This window comes from Stenella coeruleoalba (assembly GCF_951394435.1).
Source record: "Stenella coeruleoalba genome assembly, chromosome: 1".
Lineage (NCBI taxonomy): Eukaryota > Metazoa > Chordata > Mammalia > Artiodactyla > Delphinidae > Stenella > Stenella coeruleoalba.
Genome location: NC_137169.1, coordinates 166,786,319 through 166,812,765, shown reverse-complemented (window position 1 = coordinate 166,812,765; position 26,447 = coordinate 166,786,319). Strand labels below are relative to the sequence as shown.

At 35.1% G+C, this 26,447-nt stretch overlaps 1 protein-coding gene across 9 annotated transcripts in view; it reads right to left on the bottom strand.

Annotated features, from left to right (window-relative positions):
- Nucleotides 1-2,266: 2,266 nt before the first annotated feature.
- RCOR3 (REST corepressor 3) overlaps nt 2,267-26,447 on the bottom strand; it is a 51,024-nt gene continuing 26,843 nt past the window's right edge. For 5 of the 9 annotated variants that reach the window (XM_079939056.1, XM_079939057.1, XM_079939058.1 and 2 more), the window contains 4 exons: nt 22,876-22,953; nt 14,900-14,957; nt 5,882-6,123; nt 2,267-5,422 (listed from right to left, as the gene is read on the bottom strand). In XM_079939056.1, the coding sequence (XP_079795182.1) occupies nt 5,078-5,422; nt 5,882-6,123; nt 14,900-14,957; nt 22,876-22,953 (723 nt within the window). In that variant the 3' untranslated portion in view covers nt 2,267-5,077. Of the gene's footprint in view, nt 5,423-5,881; nt 6,124-6,151; nt 6,489-14,899; nt 14,958-22,875; nt 22,954-26,447 lie in introns of those variants that run through there. The other 4 variants (XM_079939059.1, XM_079939060.1, XR_013830733.1 and 1 more) reach the window with 3 other exon arrangements.

Here is a 26,447-nt window from a genome sequence, read left to right as displayed (position 1 = left end):
CACATGAAATGAATGTTTACTCTGCTGTTGTTGGGTGGAATGATCTATAAATTTCAATTAGGTAAAAGTGGTTCATAGTGTTGTTCAGATCTATATTCTTACTCATTTTGGGTTTTCATGTTCTATCAACTATTAAGAGATGGGTATTTAAGTCACTGACTTTAATGGCAGATTTACCTATTTCTTCTTGCAGTTCTATCAGGGATCCTCTTGATGAATTGGCACCTTTATCATTATGCAGTGAACATCTCTTTGACAATATTCCTTGCTTTGAAATCTTTGACATTAATACAGTCACTCCAACTTTCTTTTAATTGTGAAGATGGTATACATTTGTTCATTGTATTTGTTTCTATTGCTGCATAACAAATTACTCCAAAATTTAGCAGCTCAAAAGAACACTCTTTAATTCACAGTTTCTGTGGTGTTAAGAAATCTGGGCACAGCTTAGCTGAGTTCTCTGTCTCAAGGTCTCTCATAGTCTGCAATCAAGGTGTTGGCTGAGCTCTAGTCATCTCAAGGCCCAACTGGGGAAGGATCCACTTCCAAGCATACGTGGTTGTTGGCAGGGTTCAGGTCCTGGCAGGTTGTTATTCTGAGGGCCTAATTTTTCTGCTGGCTGTTGGCAGGGTGCTTGCCTCAGATCCTTGCCACATGGGCCTCTCCAACATGGCAGCTTGCTTCATCAAAGCATGCAAGCAGAGAAATCTACTAACAAGACAGAAGTCCCAGTCTTTTAGCCTAACCACAGAAGTGACATTTCATCACCTTTGCTGTATTCTCTTGGTCAGAAGCAAGTCCCTAAGTCCAGCTCGCACACAATGGCATGAATACCGGGAAGCAGGAATCCTTGGAAGCTGCTCCATATCCCTCGAATTTGAGGTTATTATGGGATCCTTTTGAGAATGTCAGTGTTTTCCCGCTCTTTTGCCTTCGCGGAGTTGGAGCTTCTTTAATTCTATGAGGTTTTTGTCATAAGTCTGTCTCTATCTGCTGGTGGCACCTTCTCTGGCTTTCCAGCACTGTTAAGCATTATTTCTGTTTTTGTATTTCTTGTCATTTCACCAAACTGTGGGGTGGGAAGAAAAATAAATAAGCTGAGGCACAGGGAGGTGAAGTAACTTCAGTGGAGCAGGAAGAGTCACCATGGTACAGGGAGAACTTTTTATATATAAGTCAAGTGACAAGTCCCTCAACAATTCTGATTGTTTTCAAATTCTCTTTTGGAAAGGGCACAGCATGTGAACAAAAATGGTCTTGGGAATAAAGGCCTTTTGAAGCCAAATCCTGCAAATTATGAAAGCTGCTCTGGGCAGTAAGCTAGATAGATACCTCAAGAGATAGATATCTTGTGTTGTGGTATTATTCAGGATCTTCTTAGTTATCGGTAATTGTACCTTATATATTTAAATAAAATTAAATTAAGTAGAATAAAAATTTAACCTTTCTTAAAATAATCCAGAAAAAAAAGATAATTCTATAAAGCATTCTGGAAGATTACCCTTCATGCCATTTACAGTGTGGAGACTGCTCCTAGATCTCTCCACTTCACTTTCCCAGCATCTTTTTCTGAGACTGCTCACCCAAATTCCAGCTTTAAGATTGTAAAGTTTAAGTCACCACAATGCAAAGAAAGACCCATTCCTTATCAATAGCCTACTTTAAATCTGGTATAGACAATTTGCAAACATCTCAATCCAACACTAATTTCTGATCTTCATTGTTTCTCTCTTAAGTGTTCTTCTGATAACAGAAGAAGGGAAGATAACGCCACATGGCCTCTTAGACACAGTCACACATTTAGGAACATTCCTCTTAATGTTTTACTCCCAAACTCCATTGTTACTAAAATATATTGTTGCAGAACATTCCTTCACTAAGGCAGTTAATCAAGATTTAACTTGGGAGGAGTTACATGTGACCTATTTTTTCTCCTAAGAGAGGGCAGTTAAGGTACCCCCACAAATGCATCAAAAAGTGAGGTACCTTCTTGTAGACATTTTATAATATAGCATGGTTTCTCAAACTTGGTTCTTGGATTCCTTCTGTATTCACTTACTCTGTAATCTTATGAATGATATATCTATAATGAATGTCCAAATTAAAAAACTAATACACACTTTCTTGTTTCCTATTATCAGAATGTATTCATCATTTATTTCAGGAAAGCACAGAGATCCTCCTTTGAATTCTAAGTCAGATTATTATTTTTGAGGAGACACTGACACCCCAGTGTTAAGTGATCAGCAGTTATTAATATCCATGGATAATATTCTTTTGATAGCAGGAAGAAACATTAAAAGAATACAACATATTTAATAACTAAACTTGGTACTTTAACCAAAGTATTTGCAACATTCTTAGTATAGTTGAAAATCATGACTGCCAGGTTTTTTTGGCTTGTTCTCTACATCTATTCCTAAAAAGAATGTAGGCCTATATTAAGACAGAATTTGACGTTCTTTCACCTTTATTTTACATTATATTTTACTCACTTTATTATAAGACTATTAAGAAAAAGTTTTGATCATAACCTACTTTTACCTCCATCGTATTACACTGGAATTAAATCATATAGAAAAATAATTTTTATTAATATCACCAGATGTATCAACAGCGTGATTTATTTTTAGTTACGTAATGAAAAAAATACTTGGGTGTAGATTTTTTTTTTTAAACTGATAAACTTGAAATTAATGAAATGGTCATTAAAAGATTTTCAGGTTTTGCTTTTTTTTTTCCTTTTTATAAAAATCAGTATTTAGAATTTCACAGTGAAGAGGTCCTAAATTTCTCATACAACATGAAATTATATAAAAATAGAAGACATACACATCTTTAACTCTTTAATCCTTTGATTAAGCAGCAAGCATATCACTCTTCCAGGCCAAACACTGCTTAAACAAAAAAGAAAAATAATGACGTGCAAAATATTTACAAAATATGCAAAGCACACAATAAAGACATCTCACTATATACATGTGTCATATTACTAATGAAGCTAAGATTTTTCTACTGTGTGCTCTAGTGTACGTAAATCAAATTACAGCACATCCCTCAGATACAGCACCTTTGCCCATGGTTGGGATAGAATGGATTTTAAATGAATCACAATATACTTAACAGCTGGACAGACGCTGGTGCTGACCAACTTGACTCACATATCCCACACACTGTATACTGAAGGTCTACTGACAAGAGACAAGACAATAGAAGCTGTATAGTATGCACATATGCAAGACAATCTAAATACTTTAAAAAATGCTTTAGATATTTTCCTTTAAGATATATGTGTCCCCATGGCTATTAAAGTAAAAATAAGTATAAATTCTTGAATATTAGGAATTTTAAATCATAAGGTGATCCAATGAGAGAGAAAGAACACATCCTGGAAAAAGTTTTAGATTACGCCAGAACTTAAGGTCCTTATGGAAAGAAGTGGTCTAAACTTCAAAATTAAAACTAATCAATGGATTTAAGTCAATAGCTCGTTAACACTTTAGAGCCAAAGGTAGGGACTACCCAATATTTGGGGAATATATGACATCTCAAAATATAAACTAGGGCCTTTGATGTTGACCATTTCGTGAAATAGTTCTAAATGTGAGAATGTGAATGTGCAAACATTTAGCTTAAGTTCCACTAGTATAGCAATCTAAGAGATCTGTCCCTTTGCACAGGTCATGATTCCAATATGAAATCACTGTATCAAAAATATTAGTAATACATTGTTGAAATACTATCACTTGTAAAATATTCTTTGTAGGTGCTTAATGATTATGTGTTGAATTAAGAAGACTTGAAATTATTTGTTTCTTTATAAAAGGGGTCTCAGCATTTTAAGTTAACAGCACAATTGTGACAATATACTGATACATCTTTGGATAACACAGAACAAATTCTTAAATTTATTTTATGAAATAATGTTGATGATTTAACCCTAAACCAAACCCAGAAGTACAGGTCAGCTGCAAGGAATACACAAATGCATCCAAATAGTACAATAGAGATTTATCAAGAAAACATCCTTTATATTAAATACAGACCATATTAATAAGTCTGACGGCAATTTAAAGTTCAGAACCTAAACACAAAAAGGGTACTGTAAATAAATGCTTCCATAATCACTATCTCCACATAACTGACAAAATATAATTCTCTTCTAAAGTCCCCAATGTAGGCAACTACTACTTAAAAGCAGATAGCATTTAGAAAGATTAAAAAAAAAAAATCAAAATTAACTCCATTTTCAAGGAACTTAAAGACACTGTACTTTAACAGATTAAATCCTCATTTATATGTAAAATTATTATTCCGATCCTCTTACTACGGCAAGACGGCAAGTCAATGACCTTTAAGCAAGGACTTTGCACTAGGACCCCTAAACTGTGTGTTAAAGAGTTAGCAGGTTCAGTACATTCTTTGTGGGTTCATATAATTGCTTTGCAATTGATTAAATTGCTTTCTTTTAAAGGAATATATTTAAATTCCTTTAGAAAAAAAAGCAAGAGTTTTTGAAAAAAGGGATATGCAGCTATAATTTCTTAAATATGCATTAAATGAACATATGTCAAAATCTGAAATGCAGGCTATCTATTCTTGCACTCCTAACATAGGAAAATGTTAAAAATTAAATTAAAGAAAAAAGAGAAAAAGTCGAACATCCTTAACTTATGAAACTTAAGGAGTTTTCACAATTCCTAAGTCAATATTCCTGTACTAAGAGCCTTGACTATGAAGAGGCAGGAATATAAAGATTCTCAATAAAATAAATACAGTAAAAACAAAACAAAAACCCTCGGTATATAGAATACTTAATCTCTTTTCCTTTAATGAGATCATGTCGCTGAATGTATACTCTAGAAAGGAGGCTAACTGTAGGCTTTCTGTTGTATAACATTTCAGTTGCGTGAACTAAAAAATTTCTTAGGCATCTACTTATGCTAGCCCACTGCCACAGAACTAGTTTGCAGCCTCAGTATCTAGGAAGGATTATTCTTTCTTCTTTTGCATCAGTCAGGTGAGCACTGGTATAATGATGGGGTGAAAAGTTACTGCAGCTCTGTCCAATTTAATCTTAGTGCAGTGAGGACTGTGAATCTGTCTGAATTCCGATAAGTGATGGTGGCTGTTGACCACCAACTGTGGACAACACTGGTCTTGGGTTTAGACGGGGTGGCATAGAATTAGCAGGGCGAATGAGAGGTGGTGGAGGCTGATTTAAAGTTGGCCGGGGCTGGATGAACCGAGCCTGCTGCTGGAGTGGAGGAGGCTGCCGGTGAAGAGCAGGGGCAGCAGGCAGTGTTGGACGAAGAAGTGGTGGAGGCTGGTTCAGAGTGGCAATGGGGGCTGTTGGTGTTGGAGTGGATGATGGGGCAGGAGGTGATGGACCCAGAGTCCGAGGAGCCTGTGGGGTCTGTGCCTAGAGGTGAAGAAACAAAAATACACGTATGAGATGACAGTTCCTAATGAACTTAACACAATATAGTTTGGGCTGTCACAGGAAAAACAAAACAAAACAAAAACATAACACCAGTGTTTTTTGGAAGCACAAGCTTCTTTTATTTTAAACAAAACAAAACAAAAAACCAAAAACCGAAAAAGCAACGAAGCTACCAAACAGGCATCTTTATTAGTAAACAGCTTAACACTGGAAATAAAAATAAGACTATGAAAGAACAATACACTCTCCATTCTTCAAGGATCAGAACTTAGCATGTCATTATGACTTAAGAGTCACGAGAGATGCACCACTGAGTAAGTGTATTGTCAACCTTTCATGCTCATTTTGCTAGTCCTCTGACAAATTAACCTTACAGAACACCACACAAAATGGTGATTCCTCAACTCATATTAGCTCAAATTCCATACACAAACACACCTCCTCTTCTTCATCAGTGCTCTTCCCTGATGGCACATTAGAAGCACTTTTTGTCTCCTCCCCTAAAGTAGAAGCATCACCATTAGAAGCCTGGGTTCCTTGTTCTGCTTCCCACTCCTGCAATACCTCCTCTAAGTTAAACCGACGCCTGTAGTTTACAAAGAAGTTCTTCACTTGGCCAACAGTCTTGTTGCCAATTACATCTGCAATAGCTTGAAAATCTTTACCATATTTGCGGACACCTGGAAGGCAAAGTAAATAATACACCTGTGAAGGATCAATAAGGAGAGCTGTGTGTACTATACATCATGCACACACACAAGATACCAGCAATGAAAATCCTTTCTGATAAACTCTGCTCATTTCTCAATTCTGAGATAGAGGCTAAGATATCAGGGTCACAGATGAAAACTATCAATTATGTCATTTCATCGAGCCAGCCACTTGCCTTCAACTGAACAATCAGAAACTTACCATTTTTTACATACTCAGTTATTTTCTCCAATCCTCTCTTGAACTCTCAAATACAGTCCATTTATTGTAAAGCATTGAATTCTTTGTTCCATCCTCAATTCCACATTCATTTATTTCCCTAGTAGCCAGTCACCTAAATTTGAGCAACACCGTTTGTAAACAAAACTGGATGGGAACGAACCATCTCTTTTATCCCCTCAATGGACTGAGTGAGTAGTCTTAGGGTTCCCCCATTAAGAAAAGCATTGTAATTTTGGTCTTAACACCAACTTCAACATAATTACTTGCCTATCTTACCAGGTACCAATGAAGAGAAATGAGATAAGAATTTAAACATAAAAAGCAGGAGAATCATCACAATCTGATGGACAAAAAAAGGGGAAACTATTTTTCAGAGTTTGTTGGATTTTAACTCACCTAACAGTTCTAAGGACTGTATATATGAAGGATTCCTAGATATGCTCTGTAGCCTAAAGAATTAGGGTATAATAGTGACTACTTGTAGATACTTGTGCTTATCATCACTACCTTAAATTTAAGAAGGATTGTACATTCAGTTATTAAAAAACCTAACTTCCATAAAATTATGGAAATTTTATTAAATGAGGGATAATATTTGATTTATGAACTTGAGATAGTCAATTACGCTACAGAGTTTAAAGTGAGTTTATATACTCAGATGGACAATAATTTGCTCTTAAGGGAATTCTAAAAGAAATTCACTGACTCATTCTAGAAAGAGATGCACTTAGCTCAAAATATAAAAGCTGTCAAAATTTTTATTTTACAATTTGATAACTGCTTTTTAAAATACCAGAAAACAGTAACTCATTAATTAGAGATGAGAAAGGAGAAAAAAAATATTGATGTCTATGATATTAAAGTCTGTAGTTTAACCTAAGCAGCCAGAAGTACAGGAATTTAGATAAACTTAACATGTATACAATCACACATAAGAGAATAATATAAGGACATATTAATACCCCAGCAGAAATGCTAGACATATTCTTACTGATAGCTATTTGGGTGATACACCTATTACCTAAAGCACCAGCATGATATAACTCCTGTTCTTAAATTCTGTGCTTATTTTTTATTGAAAACTTGGGAGTAAGTATCTCTTGCTACATTCAACTTGCTAGGCTTGACTCTATGGGGAGTTCCTTTCTCTTAGAGCATTTTGGGTAGGAGGCCTGACATTATTAAGCTATAACCATATCCCATTGTTAATACAGAGTTTTGGGTTTATAAACTATGCTCATTTGCTCTGTTCTCAAAGGGAAAGACATATATGCATGACAACAAAGTAATAATGATACTTAAACACTACTGATAATATTTTATTTTATATTCTTTTACAATATAAATGAATTTATATTCTCTTAAATCCATGAGCTGATTTCCAGTTTGAACTTCATAACTGAGTATAAATTCTAATGGTGACTAGGTTCCACCAAGGGTTTATCTGGCAATAAGAACCCAAGGTCATTTCGTATGAAGAATTACTGCTGCATACTCAAGTACTTCTCTACTACTTGTACTTTGGAAAACAGCAACTCAACTTGAGATGACTGCACTGAAAAACAGATACTAATTGGAAATCACACACAGTGCTCTACCAGTGTACTAATTTTCATGATGGATATTTAATTTACATTCTAGAAATGTCCAATGCTACTGAATACGTGAGCTTAGAAATGAAAACCTTAAATAAATCTAGGATTAGATCTGCTATATTCATAGCAAGAAGTCACATTAAGAGTAACTCTTGACTCCAAGTCTGACAATATTACAACCCTCCGAACACCCATTTGTTTAGCAAAATATACTCTAAAACCTACCACTAAGCTGTCCCCAAGTCTAAGTCCACTATATAACTGTCCCCTCTTCTTCTGACTCTATTTTTTTTTTTTTTGGTCTTCCACTTTATTTTCTCTTGCTCCATAGACCTTGTCACTAATATTGTTGCATTTCCAGAATTGCATGCCCCCAAACCAAAACTACTTCCTATAAGAACTTTAGTTTACCCAGACACTTTGGATTTTCTTCAGTTCACCTAGGTTCTGAGTCACCTAGGTAAGTTTATCATTAACTTGTGTATGCTAGTCTCATATCAACTACTTTGCAAAGTCTTAAGGCTCAGACCACACTGTAGACTTCTGTAGTCTGGCTAAGGATCTCAATCATGTCCTGAGAATAAGTGGGTCCAGATATTAATGTCTTTAACCTGCAGGATGGCTGGGCCGGGTCTGGAAGAGCTAGAGCTCCTTGGCAGTCTCCTCTGGACAAACAACAGCCTCATCTGTCTGCCTCAGTGTGTTATGAAATTTTTCATAATTTTCTCTGTGTTCCGTGATGTGAAAAAAGTTGGAAAGTACTGTCCTATGGAATACAAAGTACCAACAGCATTACTACAACGCAGAGTACAGAGGAAGTGCTCAGGAAATACGACTGATTTTTCTCCTCCATAGGGCTTCATTCTATTATTCTTCCCAAGCTACAAGAGTCACATATGGCTGACTTCTTTATCACTTTCACATTCCCAGTGACCTTGCACATTTTGGCTAGAAGGTGGAATTCTTAAGCTCTGTACTATGGCTGATAACTAGTCAAACTCTAGTGAAACACCAAATGAAGACTTAATGGGACTGACTCCTTCCGATGAATCCCCAGGTAGGCTTCTGGAGGTCAGCCTCGCAAGGTAGTGGTGCTGAGCAACCATCTTTAACAACCTATGATATCAGAGCTACTTTGTTACAACTCGTACCTGAGGAAAGGGTGGTCCATTCTTTTTCCACAGTTTATAAAAAATGAGGTCCATCATATCTCATATTATATCCCTCATAAGAATTGGTGCTAGAATGACTTAGGAAGTTCTTACTACAAAACTTGAAATTTCTCCTTCATTTTCATCATTAAATACTGCAGGTATGAGAATTTTGCTATCCTTTAAAGAATGTTCACCTTGATAAAAATTCTAGGCACAAAAAACACATAAAATGGGAATGCTAATATTAATGACCTTGAAAATCCAAATTTGTATTCTAGTGAAGGATCAACTTCTCATGGATTTCTTCAATAAACAGATTTTTTTTTTTTTTTTTCTGGTACGCGGGCCTCTCACTGTTGTGGCCTCCCCCCTTGCGGAGCACAGGCTCCGGATGCGCAGGCTCAGCGGCCATGGCTCACGGGCCTAGCCGCTCCGCAGCATGTGGGATCTTCCCGGACCGGGGCACGAACCCGTGTCCCCCGCATCGGCAGGCGGACTCTCAACCACTGCGCCACCAGGGAAGCCCAATAAACAGATTTTTATGGTCTGAATTATATCCCATATCACAGGCTGAATCAATAAAGTAATACTGTGAGACAATAAGATAGCACAACTATTCCTAATTAGTAACTCTATTTCCTTATGTGATATACTATCTCTATCACTTTTGATTGACAATTCACTAAAGGTATCAAAAAGTAAACAAGTTAAATCATCTAATCACTCATTATCTCATCATGAAATAACAAATAAATGTAGAATACTTTTTAAATCTCTCTAAAACAAAACAAAACAAAGATTAAATCTCTCTCACTCCTCCTGAAGATATAAAAGGCTTAGGTCCATCTGAACCACGGTTTTAAATTAAATTTGTGACCTTTAGGGCAAGAGGTCAGTTTTCAAAGGTGAGTGGGAAAAAACTTAAGAGAACCCCAGAAGAGGGAAATTAAATATTTCCCAGGGAGAGGAAAAAATTGTTTTCAGTAACATTTCTAAATTTCATTTCAAAGTTACAGTGAAACAACATGGCTTCTACACTGGCAGATGAAACCGTATAATCTTTATAATATATACTTTTAAAGTTTTGTTTGGGAATTAATATAAAAATATAACTCATTAGGATATTGTGTTATCATTATTTTATTTTCCAACCAGTGTTCTATATTACCCAACCAAAAAACAATTTGTATTTTTAGAGCTTTGGGTAGTAAAATAGTAAAATAGTAAGTTCAGGAGCATTTGTAATATGGTGTTTCCCAATTCTGGACATGGTATTTAGACGTTTTTTTACTTTGACAGAAAGGATATCATAAATCTGCTTTCAGTACGTTTAAAAAGTTATTTTTAAAATCTTATTTTGGACTCCAAAAAAAACCCAAAGCCAATATTACAGTGACAAGCTACTTCTAGATATAGGTAATGAAAATTTGGGGGAGATTTTTTCCTGCTTCTTGCACAAATGTCTTAAAGTGAGCATGTACTTAGTATAATTGGGAAATATTAATTTTTCAAACATCTATTTTTGAAGTAAGAATACAGTGACATCTAGAAACTCCAAGGATATGGTTCTTTCCTATCAATAAGAGGTTAATTTTTAACTCAAACCATTCAGGAACATGCATTTCTTTTCACCTCCTGTAAATCTTGTCAAGAATTCCTAGTAAAGAAGGTAAAAAAGATATCAACAGCAGTGGGACAGTGATTGGTGCATCTGGGCAATGGCTAAAAGTCAAAATCATATATTCTCTTTCCAATGTCTAGCCTTTCTCTTCTGAAGCTTCCCATCTTCTTGCTACAAGTTAAATTCCATCCCCAAAATGCTGGGAATTTTGAATCATTAATTATCTGAAGCAAGTGCATCAGAGGGTTGACAGTTATACTTTTGGGCCTCCATTCTTGTGATATCAGTTATAACAGAAGAAACTCTCTAATGCAAACAGATAACTTTTAGATGGAAAAGTATGAATCTATCTCCACCTCCTTTTGATCATTCATGTACTGAGGATCATGTAAGGGTCGTTACAATCCTTATGCCTTAATCAACAGCCAAATCTCTTTCCCCCCCTACTTTAGGGACCATTCTAGCTTTTTTTAAAGTAGGAGACAAAATTAGGAAGAAGACAATTTCTAGACTTGCAACTTCATTGCTCCTAAAAAGGAATGAATGTATAAACTATAGGGAGAGAAGGTAAAAATTTTTTTTTTTTTTGAGAAGGTAAAATTTAACTGTAAGCATAACTCACTTGAACACAGTTCTGTCATTTCCTATTTTATATGAGAAGGCAAGTAATATATAAAAAAAAAAACTAAAAATTAAAGTTGATGCCTTGATAAAATTAGAAAAATTTTTTGTTGTTTATCCTAATATAGCACAAATATTGTAGTTGGGAAGCATATTTTTTTGTTTGTTTTTTAGTTTTTTACCACTAATGACTAAGAAATGAATACATTTAAGAGGAGACATAAAATAAAAATGTCAAACATTGTATACCATGCTTCTGCCCCTATACACTTTAAAAAGCAGATGTTTTGCACTATCATTTAAATGTGTTGTTACTTTTTGAAAACAGATAATAATTGTTCCATTTTACATGAAAAAAAATACACCTAGAATCTAATTCTTTTCTTAATTCTTGCTTAATAAGGAATGTTTATCATATGAATATCAAGACTGATTTTAGGATAATTTCTAAAAGCACCATAGATTAGAAAAAAATATTTATATATATGACATAAGCTACAAACAGGGGTATTTCACCATTAACACAAATATGTGAAGACTATAACTGGTCTTACTGTTAACTAATTTGTTATAATAGAAAATTTAGATACTCAAAGCTGAAACAGATTACAGAAATTGTAGAAATACCATTCTTGGTAAGTATTTTAAGAGGATTAAATTAAATTAAAGCAGCATTTATAATATCCCACTTGGGGACTCTCGAAGAATGCTACTGAAGTTGTAACATAGTTAGAACTAAAATCAACATAATAAAGTGATAGATTACACAAGTAAAAGCAGACATTCCTATCTGGTCTGAGCATGATTTTCCCCCCTTCCAAATAAGGGAGAAAGAAGGGGAAATGGCTTATTTATTTATTTAAATATTTGTTGTTAAAATAATATTTATTTACAATTTAAATGGCTAGTACTTAGTTAACAACAATATGAGCAGATGGAAGTGGGAAATATATATTTAAGCCCTAGGAAATGATCTTAATATACTTAATTGGTTTTCAGAATTACAACAAAAAGTTTATTTAATAGTAGAGTTATAAATCTCACTCGTGACACTAGAGTCAACATTTCTCTCTCTAGGTCACTGTAATGGTCAACTATGAGCAAGATAAAATAAAGCATTTAACAAATGAATGTCAAATCAGAATCTATATGTAAAATGTCTTGAATAGACAGTTCTATATAAATTAAAACATGTTAGTATCAAAACATAAATGATTTGAAACTGAAGTGGCCAGAAGAATAATATCATATAAAGGCTTATCATAAATAAAGATTAAAAAGAAGAAGAAAAAACCAAAAACAATTACCTGCTAAGATAAGTACTTCTGGATTACACATGTTAAAATAAAAAGTGCAATTATGTACCTTAACCACACTGAGACTCAGGTACAGGTGACATTACTATACGATTATACTGTTTATAAGACACACTTTTGAGTATTATATAAATACATGGGCACATGAAGCAAAGATGGTACTTTTTAATTCTCCCTAAAATAACTATGTTGGACACAAATAGCTTAGCTTTGTTTCATTTTATATAACAAAAACAAAACCCAAAACAAAACCCAAAAAACCCTAAAAACTCAAAGTGAAAATAAAAATTTCCCACACAGAGTCAAAATAAATATTTAAATAAAAACGAAGACATTAACATACTAAGAGAGTGCTTTCAAAATCCTAAGAACATGAATCTTTCCATACAAATTGCTCCATTAGTGTAATTTATTTAAGGACTACTTTTTAAACGAGCATAAAAATATGACACTGAATATCCCTCAGGAGAGAGGAAATGTTTGATTATTTCTATAAATACTCCATTCTTGTAATATTTACAAGCTGAAATAATGTCCACATATATAGCTCAACTCCATATGTAAATCTTTCCATTGTCCTTCTCTTGAATGCAGCTTTTCATAATATCCAACCCAGCCATAAGATTCAATGGATCCTACCACTTAAAGGAGTACTGTAGAACAATATCAAATCCTGATTCTGTACATATAGAGAAAGATTAACCCAGACTTCCTAGCCGATTCTCTTAAGAAAACCATTTCACTGGGATAATTTCTTATATGAAGAGTACAGGATTAGTATACTAACCTTTAAGCAACGAAATACTGGAAGATGGGGTTAAATTCTATAGGCTACTCTGATGAAGGGAAGCAGTCAAACCATCAGTCAAACCAATGCCTACTCAAATAACTATGTTAGAGCCATAAGACATAATTCTAAATAAATATGAGACAGCCATTGAAAATACTAATTTTTTAATCAAAAATTTAAATTGTCAGTTTTTAGTTTTAAAACAGCTATTATTGAACATTATAAACTAATTAAACTTTGTTCTGACTCATTCAGAAACTTAATTCTACAATTACAGATGTGCTCAATGCACATCCAGCACCCTGCCTCCATCAAATCAAGTATTTCTATTTATGAAATGACTGTATACCAAAGGGAAGGCTGACATTATCCTGTTGGCACCCTCCTGTGACAGTTTCAAGTCACACTGGGTGAGTAATTCTTACTCTAATTCAAACTGCAGAGTCATCTATTAATCAATCTTTAACTACATTATTCTCATATCCGAATGATACTTGCACAACATTTTTGAGTTAAATATTTTCTCTATGTTTGAATACTTGGAACTATTTTTAAAGGTATATGTTTCACTGGGGCCCAACCCTCTTATAGTAGTTAACCTAGACAAAAAAGCTATTAGTACTCAATACAGAGGGCTCAGCCAGGAAGAAACAAATTGTAAACCAAACTTAAATCACACAATCAGTCCTGCAGATAGTTCATCTTGAAAGGGAAAAAAACCTACAACACTGAATTAAAACATACAATATGCCCTTCTTTAAGTAATTCAAATACAAGAAAATCTAAGATTATAGTGTTTCCAATTTGCCCATGGGTATTCATATTACAAAAAGTTTTCTGTCATACAGTTCATACAACAAAGCAGTCTTATAAATAGTGCATTTAAAATTGTATGTGTATATACATATATCTTAAGTCTCTCTTTTGTATAAATAGACATATTTAAAGTCAGGTTTTGAAGCATTCAGTGGCATATCTCTTAAGTTATGGTACACTGAAGGTAAAGCATATCATTAATATTTTCAGTACCTGACATTTATCAAATACAGAGTAATCAGGGAAACCAGAAACATAAATTAGTTTATGCTTTAAGTAATGAGTTATTGACTGATACAGTAAGAATGAACCCAACTGCAGGAATACTGAAGTAGAGGCACGGAGAGACCATGACTTGTTCAAGCTTGTCACCACCATCATTTATTTAGTGCTGAGAATGCATTACATGCTGTTCAGGACCCAAAATGCACACAGGCTCAGTATGTCACATCCACAAGTACAAAACAGAATTCATGGTCACCAGGACTTTGTGGTGAACACAAGACCCCTTTCTTGATCCATTTCTAAAGGAAGGGAAGAACTATGGTAGTCACCTTTCATGACAAGTTAAATAATTATTAACAACAGTAACTGCTTATCTTTAATATACCTTGCACTGCTAGAAGCTGCTCCTCTGTGGTCCAACGGGCATTAATTTTCTGATTTGACTACAAAATTAAAGAGAAGTTTCCTAATGAGGATATGAAGACAGACATTTTTCCAAAGTGCTTATTTTTTTAAAACTTTTCACCAAATCACAGACAAGAGACTACTAAAACTCTGATTTGAGGATTTCATTTTTATAAGAATTAAAAAATATATTCTGAATTACCTTTTACCAACACAAAAAGATAATGAAAGGGAAATGTACCATTTTGGGAGAATGAACAACATTCGCACTTATACTCTAGGCAGAGATATCAAAACTGAGAAAATCTATTAATCGCCTATTTTCCAACTACAATGTTCCTATCATACGTTGCAGATGTTAATTTTAGCCTAGTTTTAAACATTTAAGAGACTTTGTTTTCTTCAGAGAAGGATCTGTGACTCTCTCTAAAATTTCTTCTCTTCATATTTAGATTAAACCTATCCTCACTCCATCAAAAACAGTGTTGCATAAGTTACCATAAAACTGTAGATCAGGCCTATGCCCTAAAATACTTCATTTCTAAAGCAGAGTGACCCACTGTAAGAATATTTTCCCCCCAAGACCTCCTACATTCTTTCCAGTATTTTTGTTTAACAAATTTCTAAGTTTAAGATTTTTACTATGGCAGCATTACAATATCAATTAAACAGCTAACCAAATTTCACTAGTGTATACCCGCTGCTGAGTAATCAAGAACCTTTGGCAGTAGATGGAGGGACAGAAATAAGTATACCGGCTTACAGAGGTTTGCAGTAGAAACTGCCCAGATAAAGTGGCCAATGTAATACACGCACATGCTGGGCAAAACAGTAACAAAGGCTTCCTCTGAGAAGGGTGTTTAGGTCTTATCTCACTTGTAGTCTTAGCAATAAGAGTTTCCACAATAAACAGCAGTTCTGGGTAACATCAACTTTCTCACCATGAGTGAAGAGGTATAAGCAAGCATTTGGAAGAAATAATGAAACGAAAATTCAAAAAAAAATTAGGAGAGAAGAAAGAAAAAAGTAAAAAAAAACACCTATAGTAAAGGAGGAAAAAACCTAAAACACAAAGCACTGAATTCCAGATGATGAGATTATAAAGGGATAGCAAGGCAGGCCAGGCAAAGCCCGGATAAGCCTCCAGATTAGGATACTGGTGATAAGGTAAAGGAATAACAGTAAACAGGCAAAGAGAAAGAGGGGAAATAGGACATACAGAAGCAGTAATAAGGGTGAACCAAGGCTAAAAAAGTGAAAAGAAAAAGGAGATGACAGAGGAAAAACTAGCAATTAATCCCCCAAGAGGAGTAACAAGAATGAAGTAGGAGCTAATATTTGAGTTAATACCCAGGCAATCTGATGCTACCGTGGCTGTGACAGGTAGACAGAAGAGGCCCTTGGTACCCAAGGATAATTGGTACTGGAACCTATTTAAAACAGGTCCAAGTATTTCAGAGTAAATGGTTAAAAAATAAAGGGTTGATTGTAACTTGATCTGAAATATGAAACTAAAACTTAGGAAAATTAGCTCATTAAAAAATAGTCACCGATTCCACTTACATGCTTTAATTTTATTTTTTGGCATACCTCTTCTGACTATACAATGGTATAACATTCTCTAGCTTTGCAATTTACAACATGAGCATAGCATATAGGCCATTTTTGTTTTGAAGACTTCAACAAATTTCTCTTAATTCTTTGAAACCCCTCTTAATTCTTTGTTACTCAAATTATTCTTTTTTAAAGTGCTTGTCTCAGTCACCATCCTCTTTTTTTTCCATTGTTAATTCTGCTAGATACCCATTTGTCAACAATTTTGCAAATGATTAAAGTCATTCTCGTGTACTTTCATAGACTTCATGAAGTTTCACATCTTTTGCAAGGCTTACAATTTCATTTTGTATTTGCATTGTATTAGCAAGAGAGTAACAGAGAAGGATGTTGCTGTGAAGGACGGGAAGGACAACAGCTAGAGTTAATTAGGGAGAATTGGTGAATAGAGCCTAATTTTATAGGTGCTCAATTCATTAGTGAATATTTTATTTGGCAACTTTTGCTTCTCCATGTATCCCTTAGATTAATGAACATTTGGATACTAAGGATCTCTTGTAATACTACATTGCAAGTTGTTCTTAGGATTAAAGTTAGGATACATGTAGAACATCTAGCACAGTGTCTTAGCAGCAGAAATTGATCAATCGACGTTTGTTAAACCTGAAAGGCATAAACTGGAGGAAAAGGTGTCGTTAGTGAAAAGAGAATAAAAGGTGAAAGAGAAATAACAAGCACTATGAAGACTTATTTATCAGTTTACAAGCATATCAGGAGATGGGATGAAGACGAATAACTATTATGAAAATTAAAAAGTACAGAGTATACTGGGGATTCAAAGACGAGAGGGAAAAGTCAAAATGATTAGAATAGGGAAAATGGGAAGTTGAAGGGACTGGAGTCTGAGGTGGGTTTAAGAATAGGAGAAGTTTCTGAAAGGCAAAAATGAGGAGAAGGCATACCATGACAGGGAACAAGAGGATTTTTGCCAGGAAGAAGTGATAAATAAGCCTGGAAGGTTGGTGATACTTAACTAAACCAAAATACGGTAAGGACCACTTTTGGAAGTGCCATAAAAACCAAGGTTGATGAGTTCATACTAGATTTAATAAGCAGTTGTGCTGGGCGGGGGGTGGGGCAGTAAGGAGCAAGGGGAGAAGGGTAGGATTATGAGCAGAGTAAGACTTTAAGCCTAGAAAGCTGGGAGAAGGGTGATGCTGTTAAGGATTTAGGATTTGGGAGATGTGGGAAGGCAAGGCTAAGATGAGGAATTTAACTTGGGATACACTGAAAAAAGGTATTAGGCAGGAGGCTCTAACAGATTCATCTATTCAAACACTTTTTTTTTAAGTGTCTGGAAAATGTTTATGAGGGAAAACAATGGAGTCATCTTACTAAAACCAGCCTGTGAATTTTTTTGCTTTTTTTTTTCCCTCCCCAAATTACTCTTGAAATGTTCTTACAAAGGTAGCCACGGAGACAGGCACAGTCTCTCAAAAAGTCCACATAGCCAATTATTCCTCCAGCATTGGAATGGGCCACTAGTTTCTCAGTTAAATCCCAGGTGAAGCCTGTGGCTCGAATTTAGGATAGTACTGAATGAAAAATATAAATACTTATTTAAATACTAGAATATCGCTCAGTTCAAGGAAATGCTCAGGAGGCATATGGAAGCTAAAACTGACTAACGGAATGGCGGATTTACAGTTTCCAGCTCATAACTGCTCACTCTGGGGTATACACTCAATAAATGGAGTTTAGGCAGAATTGCCAGTACTACTGCATTCGCTATTACTACACATACTCTTTTTTATTTGGCTGATAGCTATGGTTGAATTTATGTCATTTAAATGTACATATGATATGACTTTAATATAGCAAAGTGATGAGACTGTATATTTCCAAACAGAAGAGAAATGCATTCTGAGGATAAAAATTTGGAGAATGTCTTTATTTATGTAGAGAAAGAAAAATTACGGCTGAGAAAGGAAAATAATAGTTATAAAAGAGAACATAACTTCTCAAAAGTTAGAGGAAGAAGGAGGTCATCACTATGTGAAGGGCTCAGAAAAAGGCAAGGGAAATGAGTTAGAGCTGTGGAATTTGGTCATTAGCACCAATATTAATCTTTAAGAAGATGCTTCAGTGGAAAAATGCAGAGGGGGAGTTGAAACTGTATGGAATTTAAAAGTCTATGTGTTACAAAATGGAAACAGTGGAAGAAAGGGAACATTATAGGAGAAAGAGAATCAACATTTAAAAAATACAAAGGATTCCTTTACGTTACTGATTTTTATATTTTAGACCCAAGAAACTTTGGTAGAGATTTGTTTAACTTAAGGAAAGGACAACTAGACTATATCTAGGAATCTAAAACTGTGTGGTAGTAATGGTGAGCTATGAGGTACCACTGAGAATATTCTTTTGCAGCAAACCCCAGTCTGAAATGCTGTTGTTTTAAAAATAATAAAATATTAATATAAAACAATCCAGTATATAATAGTAACGATGATAATGTAGAAGGCCCCAAAGAGCCATCTAGAACAATCTATGACATCCTTAGTGAATTCAGCATCTTTACTACATCCTTCCCCTGCTAAACTGTCTTCACATCTTTCCCATTTTTGTCAGTAGTGGATTCATACTACCTTTGACTTGGAAGAGTTAGAAAAGGTCACCGCTACTCAGTGTTGAAAATTCCATCCAACATCCATAATGAAAGGATGTCACACACCTATGCATGAAAATACCCAGACTGGGAAATTTTTAGCTTCAAAAAGCACTCCTTTTTCAGTTTCTTCCTTCCTAGATTCATTAATCTCCTTGCCCCCCACTTACCTCCTCCCACAACAAATCAAAGCATAACCAAACATACCACTGCTCCCCACAACACTCTCACATACTTTCCAGGAGATACAGTAACCTCTACTTTGCAATGTTCTCTAGATTTATCACTTGCTGTCCATTCCTACAACTAATACCTGACACTACCCAGTACCCGTTTACCATTTACTTTATCACTCACATGCTTGGTATTTTAGCAGCTCTAAAGTTTCTAATGTATCTTGTAAAACACTGCCAGGATACCTTTTCCAAAATAAAAATTTTGCATTACATCCTTCCTAAATTGAAGAAGCTATAGGGCCTTTCCATTTGACTTAATTTAAAAGGCAAACTTCTCTTCCTAGCTTTCACAAAGACTTTGTTTTCACAGTGTTCTTGCCCACTGACCTCTATCACAAAGAAGTCCCTGTTAAACTCAACCTCATTAACATCTCTCATACACCCTGTGCATTCATCCTCTGCAACCAAGTTTGCCTTCCCAAGTAGACAATATGCTTCTTGAGAAAACATTGTTTTATACTTCCACTGAATTCTCAATAGTAATTAGCACAATAATGAGCACATAAGAAGTGCTCAGGGAATATCCAGTGCTTTTATTTTTCCCCACTGTATTTATATTTTGAATGTACTGCTCAACACCAAACCATTGTTCACGTTATTCCCTTCACCTGCCCTTTTTGTATGTGCAAAACTCCTACTCATCCTTCAAACTTCAGCTGAAACTTCCCCCTCTAGGAAGTCCTCCCTGATTACCCTAGCTGGAATGAATAATAGCCACTTGTTTTCCTAAGATCTTTACTTATAAATCTATAACTTTAATCAGTTTGTCTTATAATATCTAGACTATAAATTCTTCTTTTAAGAAGTAGATGGAAAAAATCTATCCTTCCTCCTTTTTAGGTGTCGCCTCTTCCCCCCACACACACTGCTTAATGCAGTGCCTTACATGAAACAGGTGATCATAAATACTTAGGGAAGTGAATGGACTTTCTTCACCAATATTTTCCCTAAATCAGTGAAAATAACAAATACAACCAAATGAATAAGTAAGCATCTTAGTAACTGTTTACTTCCAGTTGAGTTACATAATTTAGTAGCCTATTGTTTAAAAGGTTAATAAAATCCTTTTATTAGGTATTAGGGAGAAATTTTTTAGGTTAGGTACCAGCTAACCTAAAGGTAAGGGGATAGATTACATGATTTTTCAAGGTCTTTAATATGACTGTTAATCTAGTGTTTTGAAATATATCTATTCAGGTTGCTCTCCCCTGTAAAGGAATAGGAACAATATGATAAATATAAATATATCCTGGGCATTTTCTAGATGATAAAACATATATACATTTTTCAAGTCATGTGAGCTCAAAATCAACCTCAAAGTAATATATAAACTTCAGTGTATGGATTGTAGTGTGTTAAGATTTTGATTGTTTCATTTTGATCATTATTTTTACAATAAACCAAGAGATATAATAAATGATAACTTCTAAACCAGTAACTGCATTTATTTTTTTTAATTTTTTTTAATATATTTTTTTATGTGGACCATTTTTAAACTCTTTATTGAATTTGTTACAATATTGCTTCTCTTTTACGTTTTTTGGCCACGAGGCATGTGGGATTTTAGCGCCCCGACCGGGGATCGAACCTGCACCCCTGCATTGGAAGGTGAAGTCTTAACCACTGGACTGCCAGGGAAGTCCCCCAATAACTGCATTTAAATGTGAGAATCTAATATACACTTTTACTATTATATGAAAACTTCCAAAAGTAAGAGGCAGCATGGCATTAATCTAGGACAGCATGGCATTAAACTGGACTCTAGGCATCTGAAATACAGTCAGAGTTTCACTATTTACTAGATGTGTGATCTTGATCAAGTCAGTTAATCTCTCTGAGGCCCAACTTCCTCATGTAAAATAACAGCATTTACTTCATCTACTTCTTTGGACTTATGCCATTATCAAAAGAAGCAGCATACAGGGAAGTTATAAATGCTATTGTACTTTCACATCTTACTTTATATAATGTTAGTGAATGAGACTATTCTGCAATTTTCTGGAAAATTTGAGTATGAATTTTATTTCCTTGAAAATTTGGTAGACTTTTTCTGTAAAGTTCTCTTGGCCTGCTGTTTTCTTATGAGAAAAAATGTTAATTGTTCCTTCAATTATTCAATGGTTATAAATTATTCAGTTTTCTTTCTTTTTAAGACACTTTTGGTAAGCCATATTTTCCTAGGAATTTCTAAGTTTTGTTTAAATTTTCAAACTTATTGGCATAAAGTTCTTCAAGATATTCCCATAATGTTTTCAACATTTCAACATCTGCTATATTTTTTTATTTAATTTTAAATTATAAACTCATAGGCATTTAAAGTTTTTTGCTTTTATGCATTTTATAATGCATAATTAAATATTAAATTAATTCCAATACAAAATTTAATTTTTGTCGCAATAATATAACATAAAATAAAGCAGTATTCTTTGTATTACATTATCTTTATTTAAATATCACTAGAATATTTGTCAGTTTACCTGGGGGTTTGGAATGAGATATTAGTCTACATATATTTCATTCTTTTCCATTGCCTGACCTTCTTGAAAGAGACTATTCAAAACAAACAAAAACAACTTCCTTCATAATGATTCTTCCTTTCTGAAAGATTCTAATGAGTAAGATGGCATAGGAAGTACTACTCTTCTGCCTCCCCCCATCCCCTCATACATATTTCCTTTGTAGATATTTCAGTCAACCTGTGATTTGGGGGAAAAAAACATCCCATTAAGACCAAGTAGGATTATTTGATTATTACATACATAGAAAAGCAAGTCCAGGATATGAAGCATAACACAGGAGTCTTAAAAAAGAGAGAGAAAAGAGAAAAGACTTTATAATAGAAGCTTCTGTAAAAATATTTGATTGGATTTTATGAGCATTTAAGTACATCCTTAGTCATCACAAATATAAAAAACATATTAAATTTTAGCTGAAGTACAAGTAAGACTTGAGAAAATGGCCAATCTATATCTTGTTTTTGGATTCTATATTTTCCAGGATATGAGTACAAGAATGTAAGTCCACCTACTAAAATCCTAATTGGAAACCTGAGCCAAAATCCAAATACACAAAATGAAAGTAAAATTTTGTTAAAACTGTTAAAATGAGCTCCTTTTCTTGTGATCTTTTCTTCCTGTTACCCATTTACACAGGTAGGAAAGGGCTTTGAACAAACACTGCTCTAGACCTAAAAATGCCCTGGCTTGTTCATTAATGACCTTCTAGTTTCACATGCACTGGGCCTACTAGTATCGCTATTTTCCCTAATTACTTTGCTTGATAAGAAGTGCTAAGGACAGGGACGAAATGATTTAATGTAAATCATTAGCCAAGTCTCAAGAGAGTAACTATCTAAATGACAAAATAGAGACATAATAAATTATCCATATTATAAAACCTTCAAAGTATTAACATGTAACCAAAATAGTAGTTGAACACTGGATAACTCAAAGAACAAGGTTTCACTGTACTTAGCACATGTACTCCTCAATAACATACCTCAGGAGGTTTGAATTCTTCAATTCCACCTTCCATTTTCTGTTTAAGTGCACTGTTTACTTGCTTAGCATTCTGAACCTTCAACAAAATAACCCAAAATATGAATCAGATCATCTACTTAGGTGAATTTTTGAGTATTCAATAAGTGAAAAGGATATATATCAACACCCTGTTAAACTGAAGTTCGTGAGGATAGGACACTTATCACACTTAGTGTGTGATACAACACTCACTCAAGTAATATACACATCAACTATATACATATCTAACAGACTCATAAATGATAGTGTTTGAATATCTGAAACAATGTCTCTTATAATCCAAGACAACTGGTATATATAGGGATTAAATTCCACCAATATTTCTCATTACCATAATGCTTTGGTCAAATAACAATTATTCTAATAAGAATAGTAATGATGACAGTGGATAATATTTATTAGGTGTTTATTATGTGAAGCATCATTGCCAGTGCATCATATGTAATAAATCACTTAATTCTCATAACTACTCTGTGAAGTAAGTACAATCAGTTCTGTTATAACCTGACATATGCATTCTCAAAAGCCACTGTACTAGGCAAAACTGCACAATAAAAACCACAGGGCTTATGGGGAAAAGGAGCTTGGGACACAACACTCAAAAACTTCATCAGTGACACGTAAGACAGACACCTAATAAAAATGATAGCACAGTTTTTATACATTCAAATAATAAAGAAATTCACAAGCGTTACAATAAAGATGATACTTTACCTTAAAAGGTTGCTTACGTAAGTAGGTGTCAAAATAACTGCAATTTGTGAGTCATTGGGAAGTGGTTGAAGAAGGGTTATTTGAAAACAGATTAAAAGTTTTAACAGCAGATGTGGATGTGGATGGCACATAACACACAGTGAATTGAGGTAGCTGGTATACATCTCAAGTGTGTGGGCATGTACTCAGCAAGATGTAGTTTTTCCCTAACAAAAATCACATGTAAGCAAATGCAAAAGTCACATTATGTTCAAACTGTTCCCTAGTATATCAACTGTGTTGGAAAAAATTCATGTTTTCAAAACAAGCATTATAGCAGAACTGACTATTTCTATTGTAACAATTTAATGATGAGGAAGGTAAGGTACAGAGAAATTAAGAAACTCCCAAGGCTATAGAAATAGGAGGTAGAACCTGATTTTGAACCATGCCAAGTTTGAAACTACTATTCCACTAGCAATTTAGTTAATCTCTACCTAGAATATTAAGGGTTAGGATTTTTTGTTTGTTCATTTGTTTATTTTTTTTCTATTTTTGTTTTTCCGGTATGGACAATCTGATATTTATAAAGTGATGTGCAAAATTTTTTTTCACCTGAGATCTTAAAAACAAAGCTAAAATGTATAAATCTAGGTTGGTTCAAATGAAGTTAATTGATCAGCCATGTTAGATAGATATAAAGAGATAAAATGTGAAGTCTCAGTTTTTAGGGATTTCATAGATTAGTGGGGAGATAAATAAATATAAAAGTATGATAAGTGCTAAAACACCTAACGTAGTCTTGGAGAGAGAAAGAAGAGAGTAAGTGTGTTTGCATGTGTTAGCAGGTGTGGATCATGGGGAAGATTAGGGAAAGTTTTCCAGAGGAGATGACACCTAAATTGAGTTTTAATGGATTAATAACAATGAAGCAGGTAGACAAGATTGTGGGGAAGGAATGTCTTCCAGGCAGAATAGCATTAGAAAGACATGACAGCCCTAAAGCAGCAGCAAGCAGTTAGGCTGGGGCCAGACCAAAGAATTTGAATCTTGCCGAGATTGAAGGAAACCTTAAGCAAGGGAGCGACACAACCATATTTCACTTTTATAACGATAATTCCAGTAGTAATCTGGAGAACAGAATGGGGTGAAGAAGATAGAAGTTAATGTGACAATCCGAATGAGAAACGTTGAGGACTTCGATTTAAACAGTAGAAATGAAGGGGTGGCGGTGGCTGTGGTGCACAGAGATGGGTTAAGGAATAACCTGGAAACAAAATTAAGACGTCTTTGTAAACAACTGATTGTGGAGAATTAGGGAGGGGGAGTAATCAAGGATAACTCTTTGGTCACTGGTTTGAGTAACTGAGTGTACGTGGTGCTATTCACCCAGACAGGGAATGCAAAAAGAGGAACAGATACCTTGTGGGCACGGAAGAATTCAGTCTGGACACTGCTTATGAGATGCGTCTGGGATATAAAAGTGGTAGAATTTGCAAATCCAAGAGTGCAAATCTTTACTATGTTACACATCAAACGAATATCCAAGAAAGGAACTTAAAGCTTTAAAAAAGTTCCTTTGTAAAAATCAATAGGACTTCCCTGGTGGTGCAGTGGTTGAGAATCCGCCTGCCAATGCAGGGGACACGGGTTTGAGCCCTGGTCCGGGAAGATTCCACATGCTGCGGTGCAACTAAGCCTGTGTGCCACAACTACTGAGCCTGTGCTCTAGAGCCCATGAACCACAACTACTGAGCCCACACACCGCATTTACTGGAGCCTGCGCGCTCTAGGGCCCGTGCTCTGCAACAAGAGAAGCCACCGCAGTGAGAAGCCCACACACCGCAATGAAGAGTAGTCCCCGCTCGCTGAAACTACAGAAAGTCTGTGTGCAGCAACGAAGACCCAACACAGCCAAAAATAATAAATTAAAAAAATAAATTAATTTAAAAAATCAATAAAAATAGTCTTAAGTGAGGTAGTAGTGAAGTAGTAGTGTTGAGGATTAAGTATGATTACAGGTGACTGAGTACATTTTATTCCTTCATTACTTAAAAAAATTCTGCGAGGGCTTCCCTGGTGGCGCAGTGGTTGAGAGTCCGCCTGCTGTTGCAGGGGATGCGGGTTCGTGCCCCGGTCCGGGAAGATCCCACATTCTGCGGAGCGGCTGGGCCCGTGAGCCATGGCCGCTGGGCCTGCGCGTCCGGAGCCTGTGCTCCACAACGGGAGAGGCCACAACAGTGAGAGGCCCGTGTACTGCAAAAAAAAAAATTCTGCGCACTTTAAAAATATCACAGGCAAAGTGTTTCAGAAGTTCTCTAAAGAGAAGGAGTGCTGTGGGTTGGAAGATGGGAGTCTTGCACACAAGTATGGTTCGACTAAAGGCAAAGCATTCAATCAAATATATACTATATACATACTTGAGAGTCCAGGGTCATATAAGTCAAAACAAAGGAATTCTAAGAAGGAAGAAGTGATTGTCAAAAGAGATAAGAACCAAGAAGAGGGCATTAGACCTGGCAACTTGTTCATAAACAATCTTAAGATAGCTTTTTCAGTGGCAGAATTGCGATGGGATGTAGGGCAGAAATTAGATTGGGAAGCCTCTGAGAATAAGTGGTAAGAAAGCAGGGTAAGCTAATGTGATAGATATTTATTCAGGAAGTTTGCTGGAGAAGAAAAGAGAAATATAAAAGCAGTTTGGGTGAGTAACCAGGGTCAAGGGATAGAGAAATTTGAATGTTTGGTATAGAGAAAAACTATCTTGGTCCATACTACCCTGTTGCAAGGTTCTTACATTATATGTGAAGTGGTATAATAGTAACTCTAAGGATGCAC